Source organism: Sorex araneus, chromosome 5, assembly GCF_027595985.1.
Source record: "Sorex araneus isolate mSorAra2 chromosome 5, mSorAra2.pri, whole genome shotgun sequence".
NCBI classification, from domain to species: domain Eukaryota; kingdom Metazoa; phylum Chordata; class Mammalia; order Eulipotyphla; family Soricidae; genus Sorex; species Sorex araneus.
This window is the reverse complement of record NC_073306.1, coordinates 199,848,616-199,866,428: the sequence shown is the minus strand read 5'-3', so window position 1 is coordinate 199,866,428 and position 17,813 is coordinate 199,848,616. Positions and strand designations below refer to the sequence as shown.

General features: G+C 49.8%; 1 protein-coding gene across 8 annotated transcripts in view; it reads right to left on the bottom strand.

The window, feature by feature from the left end:
- The window catches only part of SEPTIN11 (septin 11), an 89,694-nt gene extending 74,030 nt beyond the window's left edge, over nt 1-15,664 (bottom strand). For all 8 annotated transcript variants that reach the window (XM_055139539.1, XM_055139542.1, XM_055139541.1 and 5 more), the window contains exon 1: nt 15,540-15,664. In XM_055139539.1, coding sequence (XP_054995514.1) covers nt 15,540-15,566 — 27 coding nt within the window. In that variant the 5' untranslated portion in view covers nt 15,567-15,664. The remainder of the gene's footprint in view (nt 1-15,539) is intronic.
- Between the last annotated feature and the right edge of the window lie 2,149 nt (nt 15,665-17,813).

Below are 17,813 nucleotides of genomic sequence, written 5' to 3'. Positions count from 1 at the left end.
GCTTTGCACTCAGGAATTACTCCTGGCGGTGCTTGGGAGACCATATGGGATGCCGGGGATCGAACCCGGGTCGGCCGCGTGCAAGGCAAACGCCCTACCCGCTGTGCTATCGCTCTGGCCCCTCTGATTCCATTTTTAATGTGACTAACCAGTTTTCCCAGCACCATTTGTTGGAGAGATTTTCCTCCCTCTAAGAGTGCCAAGCTCCCTGGTAATGATTTATCTTGATGAATATAGTCATTATACCATAGATCAGTACCTTGTGGTCATAAAAAGATCTTTCAAATATAAAAGGCATGGTTATTAAGTACTGAATATTATAAGAGTTAAAAACCAGACGTGATGGATGTGAAAACACAAAACCCACTCAGTACCCGGCGTCAGGAGAGAGTACTGCACAGTATATCACTAGGGCAAGAAAAGACCAAAGTTCAGAATAGAAGTAGTCTCTACTGAAGTCAATGCTTTTGCACCATCACAAAGTCATAAATTTATAGATAGCTTTTTTTGTTTATTTTCTATCATAAATATACTTGAAGATCCCTAAGTACCTTTCCTGGATGTCATTCCTATTCTTCTAGCTCGCAAGTTTAGCTCTTAAGGTAAAATGAGATCAGATTGTGCCTGGGATTTACTTCAAAATAAGTCGGGGTGGGGGTGAGGGGACCTGAGGAAAAGAGTGCATAGGAAAGGCTGGTGACTGGGGCAGCAGTGATAGTACAATGAGTAAGGGAGTTTGCCTTGCATGTGGCTCACCAGGTTTCAATCCCCAGCATCCCATATGGTCCCCTGAGCACCACCAGGTATAATTCCTGAGTGCAGAGTCAGAAGTAACCCCTGAGCACTGCCCTGTGTGACCTAAAAAGCAAAAAAAAAAAAAAAAGAAAGAAAGAAAAGAAAAGTTGATCAATAGCCATATATGGCTAGTTTCGACCTTAGCAGAATATTTCCATCACCACAGGAAGTCCCAAAAGTACCGTTCGGCAGCCTGAGATGGTCTCTGCACTGGGTAAGAGGAGAAGGTAACGAGAGTCAGAGCCTGGCCTGGCTATCATCACTGTTTATCTTAGGCAAGTCCCGATCCATCAACAGGCCCAAAGGAGGTTACGTCAAGAGTAATGTCAAATCAACCTACCTTAAAACACTTCTGTGGACATCAACTTTTACCCACTGACATCCTACCACAGTGAAAAAAAATGCTGGATTGCACAACTTAAGGGAAGCCCTAACTCATGTCCTAATCGGAGAGATGGCTGCACTGTGCAGCGACTAGCAACAAAGCATCAGTGCAAAGTAGCAACAACATGACAAATGTAGATTTAAAGCCCCTCCCCCCAAAAAAAGCCCAGCAAAATGAACTAGCTCCAACCTGAGAAATGGAACTAGCACACATTTCAGCTTCCAATGTGTTGAGCTTTCTCCTCCCACACCCTTTATTTTGGAATTGAAGGATAACTTTCTGCTTGATGTTTTTACTGTGCAATTTTACCCAGGGTTGAGATTAAAAATCCAACCAAATTGATGCCAGAAGATTCAGAAGATTACACCCAAGGACAGCTGGAAAATCATTTGGACCAGATAGTAAGTAAACCTGAATGAACGCGAAAGTGAAGAATATGAAGACTGGAATCCAAACTTTCATCTGCGTAGGAGACAGCTTCTCCTTCCCAGACAAACCAAGTGCACCCTTGGATACGTACATACTCCATGACATGCATGTAATGTACATCTGCATGTGTATCTTAAATAGAGAATTTAAACTAAGATTATTAAAGTAACCTTGCCTTTCCAAAATGAGATGATTTTATTACCAAAGTCATATTTCTTATTATTCTGGACCAACCTAAAAGAAATTGAAGAAAACAACAGAAAAACTGAAAATGACATCCAAGGGTAAAAGAAGCTCAATGCCAAATGAGTTAACTCTCCTAGAGACACTGCATCTCAGCTGAGACCAACTAGTAATTTCCAAACTTTTCCCATTCATCAACTCGTTTAGGGAAAGTTCCAGCCACACAATGATCCTCTACCAGGGGGCATATGTGATAAAATAGGGGGCTGGGTCGGGGGGAGTCAGAAATTGAGAGAACAATTGTTCTCTCATATACAAGTACCTTTGTCCAGGGTTATTAGGAGCACGGGTTAGGAGATGTATATCTTTGGGGGAAGGGTACTTTAGTCAATAAGTTTATTATCATCTTAAACTGAGAAACCTTCATAGAAAGCTATGACTTGATTTATTAGTTGAGACCTGTTCCTGAATTCTAAGAAAGTTTGTGTTCCATTGAGTTACTCAGTTCTCTTTTCTAGGCAAACGATATTTGGGAACATTTCCACCTCTTCTTTTTAATTTCTTACTTAATTTCTCCTAGACTGAACTCTTCATATAATAACATGAGTTTTCTCATGCATCTCCATGACGGCGAGTCATGCTGCTTTTCATGGAGAGAATTGTTTCTTTTTAAGAATCTTCATCTTTTGGGGCTGGAGCGATAGCACAGCGGGTAGGGCGTTTACCTTGCATACGGCCCACCCAGGTTCAATTCCCAGCATCCTATATGGTCCCCCGAGCACTGCCAGGAGTAATTCCTGAGTGCAGACACAGGAATAACCCCTGAGCATTGCCAGGTGTCCCCCCCGCCCCCGCAAAAAAAAAAAAGAATCTTCATCTTTTCCCATTAAGCAAGTCATCTGTAACGTAACGTTCTGACTCACGATGAAGTCCACTGTATCTCTGTATTGAATTCCCTGCTGTCTGAATTACAACCAGGGAATCGATCACCGGGTTCTGTGATGGAGACAAGCCTCGAACCACAGTTCTCTTCAGGATTCCCAAAGCTTCAAGTGTAACTTTGCCTCCGCTTGATTCCAGAAGGCATCAGGCTGAACTGCACAACTTAATTGAAACCCTAACTTACGTCCTAATCGGAGATGCTTTATTTCACCTCCAGTTACTTCCACTTGACCTTCAATGACCTTGCCCAGCCAAACCTACTTTGAAACCTGTGGGCCAGCAGCAGATCTGAATGAGATGCTGACGCACTTGGCCAACCTTCACGCCACACTGAGGAGAACAGACGCATGAGTGGCGTGAATGAATGCACACGGCCAGAAGCAAACTGACCGATGGTACCTGATGGCTTCATCCAGGCCTTCTGTAGTTGGCTGTTTCCTGGTTATCAAGTACTTCCCAGTAGAGTAACCAGTTTTACTCTTTTGTCTTCTGATTCTCACTTGGTATCTTTTGAAGTAGCCCTTATTCGAGACAAACCTGAACAACCTTCACAGTGGGTCACAGAGAGGCAGGTCCAGCTTAGACAATTTATTTTAAAAATCATTCAAGGATGAATTTTTAAGTAAGTTCACTATCACTGTCATTCCGTTGCTCATCGATTTGTTCGAGTGGGCACCAGTAACGTCTCTCATTGACATATTATTTTTATTGTTGTTGTTACTGTTTTTGGCATATCCAATACGCACGGGTAGCTTGCCAGGGTCTGCCAGTCTGCCATGTGGGCGAAATACTCTTGGTAGCTTGCTGGGCTCTCCAAGAGGGGCGGAGGAATCGAACTCGGGTCGGCCACGTGAAAGGTGAACACCCAACCGCTGTGCTATCGCTCCAGCCAAGTAAGTTATAACCCAAATTTTTTTTTTTTTTTTTTTTGGTTTTTGGGTCACACCTGGCTATGCACAGGAGTTACTCCTGGCTCTGCACTCAGGAATCACCCCTGGCGGTGCTCAGGGGAACATATGGGATGCTGGGAATTGAATCTGGGTCGGCCGCATGCAAGGCAAACGCCCTACCCGCTGTGCTATTGCTCCAGCCCCAACCCAAATATTTAATTTTACATGTAGACAAATAACATTTACCAACTTTGGCAGATGGCTGAGTTTTCTTTTCATCATTATGGGCCAGAGAAATTTTAATTAGCAGTTTACTTCCAGTATATACCTACAGGCATCACCTATTACTTTTTGTTTGTTTCTTTCAAATGGAGTCAGAATTTTTAAGCACTTTCAAAGCAATCTGAGCACAGATTTTTTTTTGGGGGGGGACTCTTAAGAATTTTCCTCCAACTTTTGATAACTGTCTTAACCATATTAAACTCAGAGCACTTTGATTATGGTAAAATTATCACCTTGAGTAAATCTTTCCAAAGGATCTAATTTAGAAGCAACTCTAGTTTTGTACTTTTATCTCAGAGATTCACAAAATATCAATTAAACTGTGCGATTATGATGGCTGCTACAGCGGGCACCAGCAGGTTTTTAGAAACAGGTCGACCCAGCAAGGGGTGGTACCAGCTCACACAGCAGTAGCAATGTGGATACAGAATTCACGTAGGCCCCAGAACAGAATACTAGTCTAGAGGTCAAGAACATTGGCCATGCTGTGTGCAGCCTACTCGAATGATACTCACCTATTAATCTGTCCAATTTTTTGAAAACATTATCTCCAGAATCTGGAACCACTTTCCAATTCCCTTTATATACCTGCCTTTGGGGCTGGAGCCATAGCACAGCGGGTAGGGCATTTGCCTTGCATGTGGCCAACCCAGGTTCAATTCCCAGCATCCCATATGGTCCCTTGAGCACCGCCAGGGGTAATTCCTCAGTAGCATCACCAGGTGTGACCCAAAAAGAAGAAAAAAAAAAAATTTTTTTAAATATATATACCTGCCTTAAATCAAAAGAGAAAATTTCTAATGGTAGCTGAGAAAGAGAGAAAATTTGAGGTTATTTTTCCTAGCAGTCCTGAAAATATACTGTAGGAAGGGAACAGAAGGGAAATCAATGGACCCTATCTTTCTGAGTGCTGAAACAAGTTCTTAGTGAAAAGGGGAGGGTTGGCAAGGTCCTGCCACCATGAAAGTCGAGTATTACCCAAGTCTTAGCCTTTTTCCTTCAGTTATAGGCTTCCTGCGAGCCTGGGTTAGAGCTGAAATATTTCAAACACCATGAGGCACTGGACTAGAAACACCAACGATCCTCAATCATCCGACCGGCGACAAGGCACCCTGTGAGTGAGGCTGCTAGTTGATGAGGTGAGAATGACACGCCCTGGACACTCATCCTCGAATTCTTATCCCAAGATTCTGATCCATTTGCCCAAAACAGATTTTTATTCTGATTTTGTTTGGTAGCAGAATAAAGATATGGTGCTTGAAATGTTCATTCATCCGTTGACACCATATGGCACTTGAGATCTTCACTCATAAATGCCGCTGGCGATGGGGGTCAGTGTTCGTTAATTCAATGGATGGAAAATAGGAAAAGATTCTGAGGAATGAGAATGTAAGTCCTTCCGAAAGAACACCCAGAGATAGCAATGCCCCAGCCTACAACATTCCCCTGTACATATCCAGTACACCAAGTCCTGAGCGTCCCGTTACCCTCAACCTTCATTGCGTTATAAAACGCCAGTTAGACTTGGGTTTCTCCCCTCTTAAAAACCACCTTTGGGACAGCAGTTTGTTTATTAACAACTTACTTATTAGTTATTTCGATAACTGAAATCTTATTTTAATTTTTTGTCTTAAGTACATTAAATGACTTAGGATTTTGGTTTCCAAAGCAGGGAAATTTGATTTCATATCCCAGCGACTTCCTTGAGGGCTCAGAGGTCAAGCTGATCTCCAAGCCAACATCCGCCAGGGGGGAAGGGGCCGGGGTTGAGTAAGGATTGGAGAAGGCTTGGAAACACAGAGGAATGCAAGAGATAAACAATCAAATCATTTCTCAGGCAAAGGCCGCCTTGGGTATCCCACCCACACGAAGAGTCAAATGGCACCTCCCAGAGTGGAGCAAAGGTGACAGATATCTCTGTCAGGAGAGAACCTGGGAAGGAACTGGTTTGGTCCTGCAGTTTCAAAGGCCTCTGGGCCAGACAGAATGTGGAGGGAAGATTCGCCCAAGAAGAACTCTGAGGCAGACACCTAAACGGATCTGGGTCTTTAAAAGTCATTACTCAATAAAAGGTCATTTCAAAAATTTTTATCTTATTTACCCAGTTCGCAGATAGTCTAAGTTTAAAATTCTATTTTTTTTTTGTTTTCAAAATAGTTGTTTGAAATTTGGGCCCCAGGTCATAGCCGGAATCAAGAACACCTCCACTCCCCCTACCCCCAATCACTTTTATCTAGTTTCTGGTCTATAAAAACTGACTTGAAACGGGAAAGTTACAGTGCTGCACTCAGCAATAAGTACCTTCATTCTGAGAGCATGAGAGCTGCATTCTAAGGCAGCAGAAATTAAGACTGTACAAAAGTTTTGATGAGATATGCAGGTTTTCTTCTTCTCTGACTCTCGTTTTTTGGGGTGTTTTTTGTTTGTTTGTTCATAAGTCTGAGGTCTGTTTTCCTACAGTAGTAAAACCTGATCAGAAAGATTGGTCTGGGGCTGGAACAATAGTACAGCCAAACCAATCTTTCTAATCAGGTGGGCATTTGCCCTGCACACAACCAATCTACGTTCAATCTCTGGCACGACATATGGTCCACCAAGCAGTCTGCCAGGAGTGATCTCTGAGTGCCGAGCTAGAAGTAAGCCCTAAGCACTATTGGATATGACCCAAAAAAAAAAAAAACCTATCTATGTGTATACTTTTTTTCGATGCTAAGAATCAAACTTATGGCCTCATACATGTCAAGCATGCACTCTACAACTGCATCATATCCTTCATCCCTTGAACATAGATGCATAACGCCCCATGTAATTTAATATTTTTCTAAAGTAATATTTATGGTCCTCCTTTTGCCTAAAGCAAAGGAACACATATATATGTATACACATATATGTATATATGTATATATAGGTATATATATGTGTGTGTATACATATATATATACTTTTTTTTTAAAGCACTTTGACCTACTTCCTTAAAGTTCAAGAATATGAAACAGAATTTGAGACAAGCTAAAACGCTTGCAGATATTTGGGAAAGGGACCCAGAACGTGTGGAGATCAGGTATACGGAAATAAGAAAGGAGAGTGAAGCAGCCTAAGGGTGTAGGTACAGAGCTAATCACCATGAGGACTAGGGCAGGGACCAGTTGCTCAGAACTGTTCAATCCGGCAATAAGAGCAAAGTATGTTTCAAGCAGCTCCCAGGCCCGTCAGCCAAGCGCTGGCCCCTGGGATGGTAAATCCCTTGGAGCTCCTGACATTCTAGGTAGAAGAGCAACATAGAACCCAAAGGGGAACCACAGAGAAGCAGGGGCAGGACGTGAGCGATAAGGAAGTCGACACCTGCCTTAAGTTCACACAGACATAGATGGAATAAGGCAGGATGTGAGTCAAAGTCATAACCAAGCCCCATCCAACTCATTCAAAGGACTGGTTTTTACCCCTTCTTCCATCAACTATTTCTTAATGTCAGGGGAGTGAAGGTGGGAAGGACAACACAGCCCCTTCCTAAGGTGAGCTACAAGTTAAGAAGAAGGGGCAGAGGCGACTAGAGTGATGGCCTGACAGATACGGAGAATATTCTGAATGCAGCCAACCGGGGTTCAATTCTTGGCACCCAGCACTGTCTGTGGCTCCAAACTCCACGGCCCCCACCTACCACAACAAAAACAAAAGAGAAAAGAAGTGTTGCAGGCAATCCACACTATACGAATTTTAGGATGGAAAAGTCCCCGGCACCTGGGCCAGTGAGTGAAGACTCTGAGAAGAGCACGCGTGCAGCCAGTGTGTGCTCTAGCTAGAAAAAGGAAGCCCGCCTGCTTCCGCTGTGCAGACTCCTGGGGGGTGTTGGCAGTTCTGGTTCGATCACAGACAATGGTCTAAAGCCGAGAACCAACATTGCACGCATCGTTGCAAGCCCTTGTGTGTACAAACTCATTTAATCCCACAGATCTCTGCGGAAGGCCTTGTTACTCTTTCACAGGTGAGCTGCACGGCACACAGGTGAGTACATGGCCGACAGTCACAGATGTGAAAAAAATAGCAGGGCCAGAGAAACCTCGCAGGCTGAGCCCACAGTCCATGGGCCTGACCCGGACTTCACAGAGACGGTGACCCTTTTACATCAGCTCTCACACACAACGTTAAAACAAAACCAGCATCCACTCCCCACTTTCCCCGAGAGAAAACACAGCGAGGAGAAGAAGCCTGCCCCCTGACGTGTGTCCGCAGTGACGAGTAAGGGTGCCGAGAGAGAACTGAGTTGGAAGCATCCCAAGGGAAATAATCCTGTCATGCAGCAGGAGGTCCTAATGGCCTCAAAACCAACTCTCCGAGGGAACAGTCCAGAAGCTGCGCCACCGGAGAGCTGCTCAGAGGTCAAAACCCGCCACTTACAAGGCGATGAAGCTACCGGAAGTTCGTTGTGAGTGGACACTAGAAATGCCCACACTCTGCTTGGATCCATGGGGGCTGCTTTCTGCTCACATTCTCAACACCCAGCTACATGCAGCTGCAATAAAACTTGGGTAAGTGGAGTGGGAGAATCACTCTAGGCCGGAGGGGATTAAAAAAAAAAAAGACAACACGGTCTCACGGCAAGTAGGTTCCGCGCCTACTAAAGGGCGGTAACTCTCACTATTCTCACCAGCCCCTGCCCTGCAGGGAAGTTACCTCCCCACCCCCGGGCCTTCTCCCCTTGGCCAGGGGACAGAGTGCCCACGACAGAAGGATCCTGCCGAGTGCAGGAGTGACCGCGTGCTCTGCCCAGTGGAGTTCGCCTAGAAGTAAGCGTGTAGTGTGGGAAAGTCAGCATGGGGTTAGCATCTCTCCTTCCTCTGCCACCAGAGCAGCAACGCTCAGTTAGGTTCGGTTAGAGAAGACTCCTCGGCCTGGGTCCTGGAGCGGATCTCAGAGGATGGAGCCAATAAGGACCGTGAGTGAGAAATAAACCGTCCCAGTGGAAATCACGGACACTCTTTCCTCGGCCACCACACAGGCGATCTCTGTTGTTTGCTTGGGGCCCACACCCAGCAATGCTCAGGGCTCACTCCTGGCTCTGCACTCAGAAGGATTCCTCCTAGCAGTGCTCTGGGGACCACGTGGGATGCTGGAGATTGAACCTGGGTTGGCTGCTTGCAAGGCAAACGCCCTGCCCACCGTCCTATTCCTCAGCCCAATCATCTCCTTCTTGTTCTGTCCTTTCTTTCAGGACCTATTCTGAAAGGTTTCCACCTCCCCTGTTCTTTCAGGACCCATTTCAGTTAAAGCCAGGAATGAACTTCTCCCCTCTGCTGTACTGAATCCTGAAAAACCACCACTGCAGGGTTTTGCCAATTTCAAGAATCTGAGATAGCTAAACGGAAGGGCAAGGGGAGAGAGCACACAAAGCTTTAAAGTGCTCATATCTCGAGGGACACACCTGGTCTCTTCCCACCCTCCCTGTTTCATCCGTTTCCTTTCTCCCTACCCCCAACACTAGCGTCCAGCTGTTACCCGAGTCTCTGTAGGGGGTTCTGACTCACTTTCTGAGCAGCACACTGGCTATTCCTTCCAGACACTGCCCTTGCTTCCCATGCTCACCCATCCATTACCCAAGTTTGATGCGGGCAGCAGGGATGGCCAGTGAGTACTCAGAATCCCAACCTCACACCTGCACAGACAAAACAAATCACGGGTGGATTCAGAAGCCAAGAATGACCACTGATGTGATAGAATTAAAGGAGGTTCCAGTTTGTTGTTTCTAACCTTTTTGCTAACAGAACATTGGGCATCTACTTCTATAAGAAGGAGGGTGGGGGGGCAGCAGAGCGATAACTCAATGGGTAGGGGACTAGCTTGCACCTGGCTGACCTGGTTTCAATCCCTGGCACCCTGTATCATCCCCTCAGCACACTGCCCCCTCAAAACAAGCAAACAAAAGAAACACTTGAATTCTTCTCAAAGGAAAGTCAATTTATCAAAATCAGGCCATGTGTTTTGCCATGTATATTTTTACGAGCATTTATCAAAATGAGGCAGAAAACAAAGTTCCTGCTAGTCAGGTACTAAAGACCAACCCAGAGCATGGAGCCTCTGTCCCCTCCGTCAACACAGCCTGCTCTGTTCCGCAGTCTCAGCTCAGCAGTGAAGGATGCGGATCCAGATGAGCGATAAGGCAGTTGCCTTGTACACAGCCAACCTGGGTTCAATCCTGTACGCCCATATGGTCCCCTGAGTCACGCCAGGAGCATCCCTCAGCACAAAACCAGGAGTAAGACCTAAGCACAACTGGGTGTGGGCCCTTCCACCAACAAATAAGCATGCAAATCTGCAACTCAACATCCTACATCTTTTGACTTCAGAAAGAAAGAGAGAGAAAGAGAAAAAAAAAATGAAAATGCATTACTAGCTCCGGCCCCAATGCTATAGTTTCTTTTCCATATCAGGAAACAGACTCCTGATTTCTACCCCAGGCCAGATCTGAAACACTGTAAATTGTGTTCGATCACAAAGCAAATTCTTTTTTAGAAGACTGTCCATTCCATCTTACCTCGTCTTGTTATAATGCTCACATAGGCTGGACAGATGCGATGCCAGGGAGCCGGAGAGGGTCAGAAGTATCGTTTAGCAGTAAGACGGTTTTCTGTACATGTGGGTTTTTTGTTCAAGGGGAGAGAGAGGGATCTCCATTATACTGTAAAGCAGGACTCCTCGGGAAATGAGCAACGGCCTAGAGCTGCGAGGTCTGTTCGAACCATCGTGCAGCTTCACCGCCCCAGCTGAAAAGAGTTCAGCCAGGCCCAGCTGAAAAGGAAGCTCCAAGGCAGCCCTTTCCCCGCAACCGAGTTTCTGGAGCTATAAAGAGAAACAGACACGGGAGCCTCTCGCTGCGGAAGAAGCCGAAACCCAGACACCAGTATCATCCGAGGCATCCTCAGAACGTGTAAACACGGGTCCCGCTGCCATCAGTCACAGAGGCCCCCGGCGCTGCAGTCACTCCTCTGTTTATCTGAGCAGCACAAGGCGGGCCCTTCCCACACCAAGCAGCTGTTTCCTCGGGCACGTGACTGTCCCGATAGTGAGACGAGGTCCAGTCAGGTACTCTGTCTGATCCTAAATAGTAAGTTAAGGGAGGGGGGTTAGGGCTATGGATGAGAACCTCAAAAAGCTCATGAAGATATACTAGTAACCCAAGGCTCATCAGGAAGGTCAGATCTGGGTAGCTCTGTTCTTCAATCAACTACTTGTATCTGTTGGGGCTGAAGAGAAAGTGCAGCAGTTAAGGCTCTTGTCTTGCACGCAGCTGACCTGGGTTCAATCCCCAGCACCCTATGATCCCCTGAGCACCACCAGGAGTAACTCCTGAACATCACCAGGTATGATCCACAAATAAACAAACAAAACTCTTACTTACATCTACTTTTCATTATAGTGTAGACACAGGATTTTTAAAGAAAAGATTTAAAAAAAAAAAATTGATCTACAGGGCCAGGAAGATTGCTCCAAGGCTTGGCACACACAAGGCCCCAAGTTTGATCCCTGGCACCACCAGAGTAGCCCTGATTGCCATCAGAACCATGAGGCCCCAAGCTACACCACGTGACTAAGGTCAAGCACCCACTGAACCATCCAGCCCACATAGCCAGGCTGAGTATAACCATAAGTAGCCCCTGAGCACAGTTTGGGAGCCCCGCACTCTTAAAATTAATCTACATCTGAGAAGATTTAAAAAGATTGCTGTCCTTCAAACACCCCTTATATCCCTTAATAACTGCTTATAGAACCTCATCATGCATGACTTAGATCACTGACTAAACAGCTTAACGTTTTCACACTGCTCTCTCCCCTGCCCCACACAAATGACACCCCTTTGTCATTCAGAACTTCATCCCCCACTTTCTTGCTCCATTCACCTTTCTCCAAGTAAAACAGACCGCCTGAGCCCTCTGTCTGCTGCCACATCCCCAGATCCCCACAAAGGCAGTTTTAGAACAAGGGGTGTCAGCTTTTTCTGGTCAGTCCTCACCCTCTGCTAAAATGATCCTGAGAGAAGCTAAAATGACCCTCAGAGAAGATCTTCACATGCGTCACACTGGCTGGGGGAGCCATAAGCACAACTTACTCTAGCTGACTACACTGCAGTGTGTTGCTTTAATGCACTAAATCTCTCGAAAATAAAACCACCAGGCGAGTAGGAACGTTCTCACTTGGGCACAAATGGCACTTGGTACAGAGAGGGTGCCCCAGAAGAGTGAAAGAATAACCTTGGTTTTCCGTTTCTTTCCTGAAGGAGATCACAGAAGGTTCTCCAGCCCTGACGAAAGCATAAACAGATTATCTCTGTCAAGAGTGAAGAAAGGAATATTTCTGCATTGGGGAGGAAGCTGAACCAAATGATCACTAAAGTTCCTTTCAACTCCAAGATGCTAAGACTTGAAGAACACCACACCAGAAGAGTCAGCAGCACGAAGAGCCTGACTCGCAGGGAGAGTAAATTACAGTGCTCTGATTAAAATAATAATAATAATAGCTTCCTGGGACAGGGCCGTAAAACATCCTAACATCCAAAATGTGGACGCTTCCCCAGGGGAGAAATCATCAGTTACATGCAGGGCAAACAGCAGATTAAATCGCAGATGTGTTTCAAGGTCTCTTCAGAGTCAAGTCTCAGAACCATCAGCAAGAAAATGAAGAAGCGAGGGGTCAACATTGAAGCGGCACTAAAGGAACAGTACCGCCACCAAACTGAAGCTTTCATTTTCCAATCTACAACAAAATCCCTTTAAGCGAGGTTTAAATTTAGCTTTGAGGTTAACTAAGTATAACTTCTTCATAATGAAAGAAGTTTTTATACCTACTATTAAGGATTTTGCCCAGGAAATGTAGCATTTACCTGGAATAACATACTAGAATGTTCAAACTCAACTGAAGTCTCAAAGTGAAGGCAAGTTATTCTGATGGAAGTTTCTTCCAATGTGGCATTTTGCAAGGGAAAGGAGATAAGTTCATGTTTTGCTAAAGAACTTACTGTTGAGATCTTAATACGTGTATTGGAAAGCCAGGTTTTATGAAAGAGAACAGAAAGGTCACCTATCTTTGACCAAAACTAAACTTCTAAAAAATTAAGATCAATACTCGAGTCCAGAGAGATCGTACAGCATATGGGGGCTTTCCTTGCATGCAGCCAAGCCAGATTTGACTTCTGGCACCTCATATGGTCTCCTGTGCACCGCTAGGAGTAAGCCTTGATCACTGCTACTTATGTTCTTTCCAACTGTCACTGTCATGTCATCCTGTGGTTCATCGATCTGCTCCTTCCAAAAAAAAAAAAAAATTTACTCCAAAGGAGTAACCAGGAAAACTCCATTCATGGGGGAGGGGGGGCGAGGAAAAAAATCAATTCTGGAGCGATTCTTTTCCCTTAACACACCCTTCCTTTCTTTTGTTCAAATGAGCAAAGAAAGGGGGAGGACCTGGAACAGAATCCGAAAGTAAGAGAGGTGGCCGGGAGCTCCGGAGAATTCACTTGCACTGCAGCTGTTGAACTGCAGAAAACTCTAGAACCACTTACTGACCGGCAGAGCCAATAGCTCAGTCATTCCTTGGAAATGCATGAAAAGACTTTTCAACTTTGTAGTCAACTCTTGATCACCCCTACCACATCTTGGCCCAAAGGGTAACAGGGTCTCCAGTTTTTAAACAAAGTAACTTCATCTCAATGCTGGCTACAACAGGGAACGTTAGGGCAGGCGGTTCCCGCCTTGGCAGACACTTCTCAATTTCTATTATTTAAATGAGACAGGTTGGTTTTGTTTTTTTAATGAGACAGGTCTTACACAAGAATCCTGGGGGATTATTTTCACATCTGGTTGGCAGACCTGGTGTGGGATAGGATTGTGGCCACACAAACTAAATCTTAAAATCCACATGCTGTTCCTATTTAACTGACACATACAAATGAATTTACAGAAAATGTGCAGCAAATTATTTTTTCCACCCTGCTCCTATCCTCAAGAAGACAGCAGCAAATAGGTGTTACGGGGAAAAGCTACCCCCCCCCTCCTCGAAGTGCCTCACCCCTCCATTCAAACTCCTCGAAGCTTTTCCATGCTCTAGGGCTGGCATTGTATGTAGTTCGCCGAGTCTGAGCCCCAGAAATAAGCACCGCGAGGGAGTGGGGTGGGGCGGGCAATTCAGTCCGTGAAAAACTTCACCCCTTTGGACCTTAACTTCCTCCCGAGGAAAGTAAAGGGATCAATCTAGAGATTACACAAATTTCCTCCGTAAGGACAGCCTTTGACCACCAATTAGCAGGCGCGCGGCCGGCGTGCCGGAGCCCGGGGTTCTTCCGAGTCTGTCCCCAAGTATTAGAACTCGAACGCCCCAAAGACCCACATTTGCACTTCAATGCGACCGCGGCGCGTTTTCTGAAAGCAGTGAACGCCTTTGAAGGCAAACGTGGCAGCAGCCGCCCCGCCTCGCAAACCGAATCGGAACCCACAGAACCCCTCCCCCCCAGCCCCCACCCCGGACCCACTTCCCGGGCGGGGCAGTGCCGGGGGCCAGGGGCGAGGGCCCCGCGCGTGGGAGAAGACGCCCGTCCCCGGCCAGAGAAGCTCCGAGCACCACCTGCAGCTGCGCGCTGGGAAGTGGAAGGCGGCAAAAGAGAAAGGTGGGAGCAGGGCGCGAAGAACCTCGCCCGATGCTCCCCCGCCGCCCCCCAAACGCTAGCGGGGGACGAGCGGGCTTCCAACGTCCACAAAGAAACGGGGCAGGAGAGGGAGCTCCGCCTTCCTCCCCGCGCCGGGTCCCTCGAGCGGGAGCGAAAGGCCGCCGCCGCCCCGTCCCCTTGGCCTTCGGCCACGGGATGCTGAGCCCGCGCCGGGCACCCCGGGGGAGCTGGGACGGGACCCGCCCGGCCAAACCCCTTCCCCACCCCACCCCCACGTCCTTCCCTCGCGCAGACGCCCCGGGCCGCGGGGCGCCCGCTCCTCCACGCGCCCGCACCCCCTGCTTCCAGCCCGCCGCCCCCAGACTCCTAGCAGCCGCGCCACCCCGACCCGGCGGCCTCGGGAAAACTTTGTGTGTGTGTGTGTGTGTGTATGTGTGTGTATGTGTGTGTGTGTGCTTGCAGCTGTGTGTGTGCATCTGTGTGTGTGTGCATGTGTGTGTGTGCGCGTGTGAGCGCGCGCCCAGGGCTTTTGTCCATATCCTGGGTAGGGCCCGGCAGCCGGGTGGGGGCCTCGGGGTGGCCAGGATTTCAGAATGCACGCGCGCGCACACACACACACACACACGCACATGCACACATACACGCACACAGCCCAGAATGCACACACACACACACACATACACACCCCGCGGAAACCCTAGCGCTTTCTCCCGACCCCTTTCGGCGGGCGAGTGGCACAGGGCGCTCCCGCGATCCCTGCCCCTGCCCGGGCGCGCGGGGGACAGCCCCGCAGCCGGCGCCGCTCAGCGTCACGCGGGACACGGCGCGCCCGGGAACACCCCGGCCCGGGGCTCCTCTTCCCCGGGAAAACGGGCGCGGGCTCCGGCTCCCGCCCAGCCCCGCGCCGCGCCGCGCGCGGCGGACACACTGTTGCATCGCCCAGTGGCCCGCACGCCCCCGCGCCCGACGCCCCGGCACTCACGGACGGTCTCCCCACGGCCACGGCCATCGCGCCGGCTCGCTCCCCCGCGCTCCCGGCGGCTGCGCCTGCTCGCGCCCGGCTCCCGCCCCGGCCAGTGCGCCCCCCGCCGCCGCCCCTCGGCTTTATCCCGGCAACATGGCCACCCGCCTGGACGCGACCATTCGCTTCCCGGGCAGGGGGGGCGGCCGGGCGGGGGGCGGCGGGGCGCGCGGCGGGCGGCGGGCGCGGGGCCCTGGGAGCGGACTGGGGGCGCGACCCCGCGCGGAGGCTACCGTGCGCCCCGAAACGGCCCTCCCGGGAGCCGCAGGGACGACCCCGGCCCGGGCGCCGCCCGTCCCCCCCCGCCCCGGCGCCGCCACGTGCGGGAGTCCATGTAAAAAGCCGGGGCGCCCGGGCTCCTGCCCCCGGGCCCGCCGCGCCTTGGGCCGGGCTGGCCGCGAGGGCCGCTGCGGGATTGGATCGGGCACCGGGACACCGGCCCGGAGGAAGCCGCGGGAAGAGGCCGCTGGGGAGAGGGGCGAGCGGGAGCAGCGCGGTGCACGGTGCCCGCCCGACTCAGGGAGCGGCTGGCGCTGGCTGCAGGGACCCCGCTGCAGAGAGGCTGCAAGGGGAGCTGCTGCGGGCCACGGGTCTTCGAGGGGGACGCCCCGGCGGGGGGAATCCCACCCCCGCGGGACCCCGCGCTCCCCAGAGCCGCGTAGGAAACCGACCCGCCGACCTCGGGGGACGCGCACGCCGCTCGGGCCGCGGGGCGGGCGTCTCCGGAGTAGGGGGCGATGCCGGGCGCCTGGGGAGGGGTCTCCTCCGCCTTGGGCAGGGATGCCCCCCTGCAGATGTTGGGGGCGTTACCGCGTGTGTGTGGTGCGCAGAATGGCTGAGGGAGGAGAGGCTGGGCGGGGAGGGGTGTCGGAGGTAACGTAGGGGCCTGTGGCCCCTAGAGGAGGGATCGAGGCGGACCGGCCTCCCAAGGCCATTGAAGGGAGCGACCTCTGGGGGTGGGACTGGCGGGGAACCTTCTGGGTGCAAGCAAAAGTGGTGATGGGTGAATAGCCGTCTTTCACCCCCGGGGCGACTTGGTCCCGTCGAAAGACTAACGGTCTCTTTATTCCGGGGCGCCTCACAGCCTGACCTACACCTCTGACCCCAACTTTCACGGGACCCTGCAGTAACCTGCCTGGGGTGAGTCGGGGTGGGTGGGTGCGAGCGCCCCAGCGCCGCGGTGGGCTAAGGGTGAGTGGCCTCGCGCGCACATCCGGCTTTTGCGGGGGGCCGAAAGTGGGTTGCTCTGGGAGGAACACCAGGGCTCAAGGCCACCCAGACTACATTTCCTGCAGAATTAGCGGTGTAGGGTGGGGAGAGAGGACGGTGACGCTCCAGGGATGGTATGCAAATAATAAGGGGCCCTTCAGGGGGCCGCGTCGGTGTGTGGATGGACCCCAGACTTGCAGGGCGCGAGCCCCCTTAGCTTCTACCGGTTTTTGCCTCCTAGATATCAAATCCTTTCAGGACAGGGTCCACGGTTTCCTGTCAAGCAGACTAAGTGCAGGGTAAGTGTTGCATTCAGACTACCACGTGGCTGGGTGCGGTGCCATCCTAGTGGGGAGAAGGACTTTGACAGGCATGTCACAGTACGGGGACGTTTAGTTCCGTCGCCCATAGGGAGGATCCCGTAAACCCAGTGACGGACAACGGCAGAGCAGCGGACCCGATGGCCAGTGCAATCCAAGCAAACTCCATTTTGTGCCACACCGATCAGACCAATGAGCGGAATTCCGTTGGTTTTGATTTTTTTTTTTTGCTTGTTTGGTTTTGTAAATGTTTTCTATTGTAAACAGCTGAGCATGATTAGAGTTTGCACACCCTGCATTTGTGGGTAATCTCCTGAGCTTAAGATCCGATCCGTATTGGGGCTGGAGAGATAAGATTGCAGGTAAATGGCTCAGCCCCGCAAGCAGCTGAGCTGGGTTTGATCCCAGCACCACCAAGAGTGATCCCTGAGCACAGCCAGGTAAATGGCTCAAAAGGCTGGAGGTATTTGCACCTGCTAAGCCTCAAGGTTCAATTCACACTACCACAGAGTCCCCCAAATAATGCTGGAAATGGTCCCTCAGGGTTTCTTGGTACGCCCACCCCTCCCCCATAAAACAAGATAACAGATGCAAATGTCTTATCTGTTTCAGAAAACACTTAGGAGAACGTCTAGAATGGTTTATGCAGCTTGTGCCAGGGTGCTTCTTTTTTCCCATCACCAGAAGCAATGCCTCAAATTCCGCT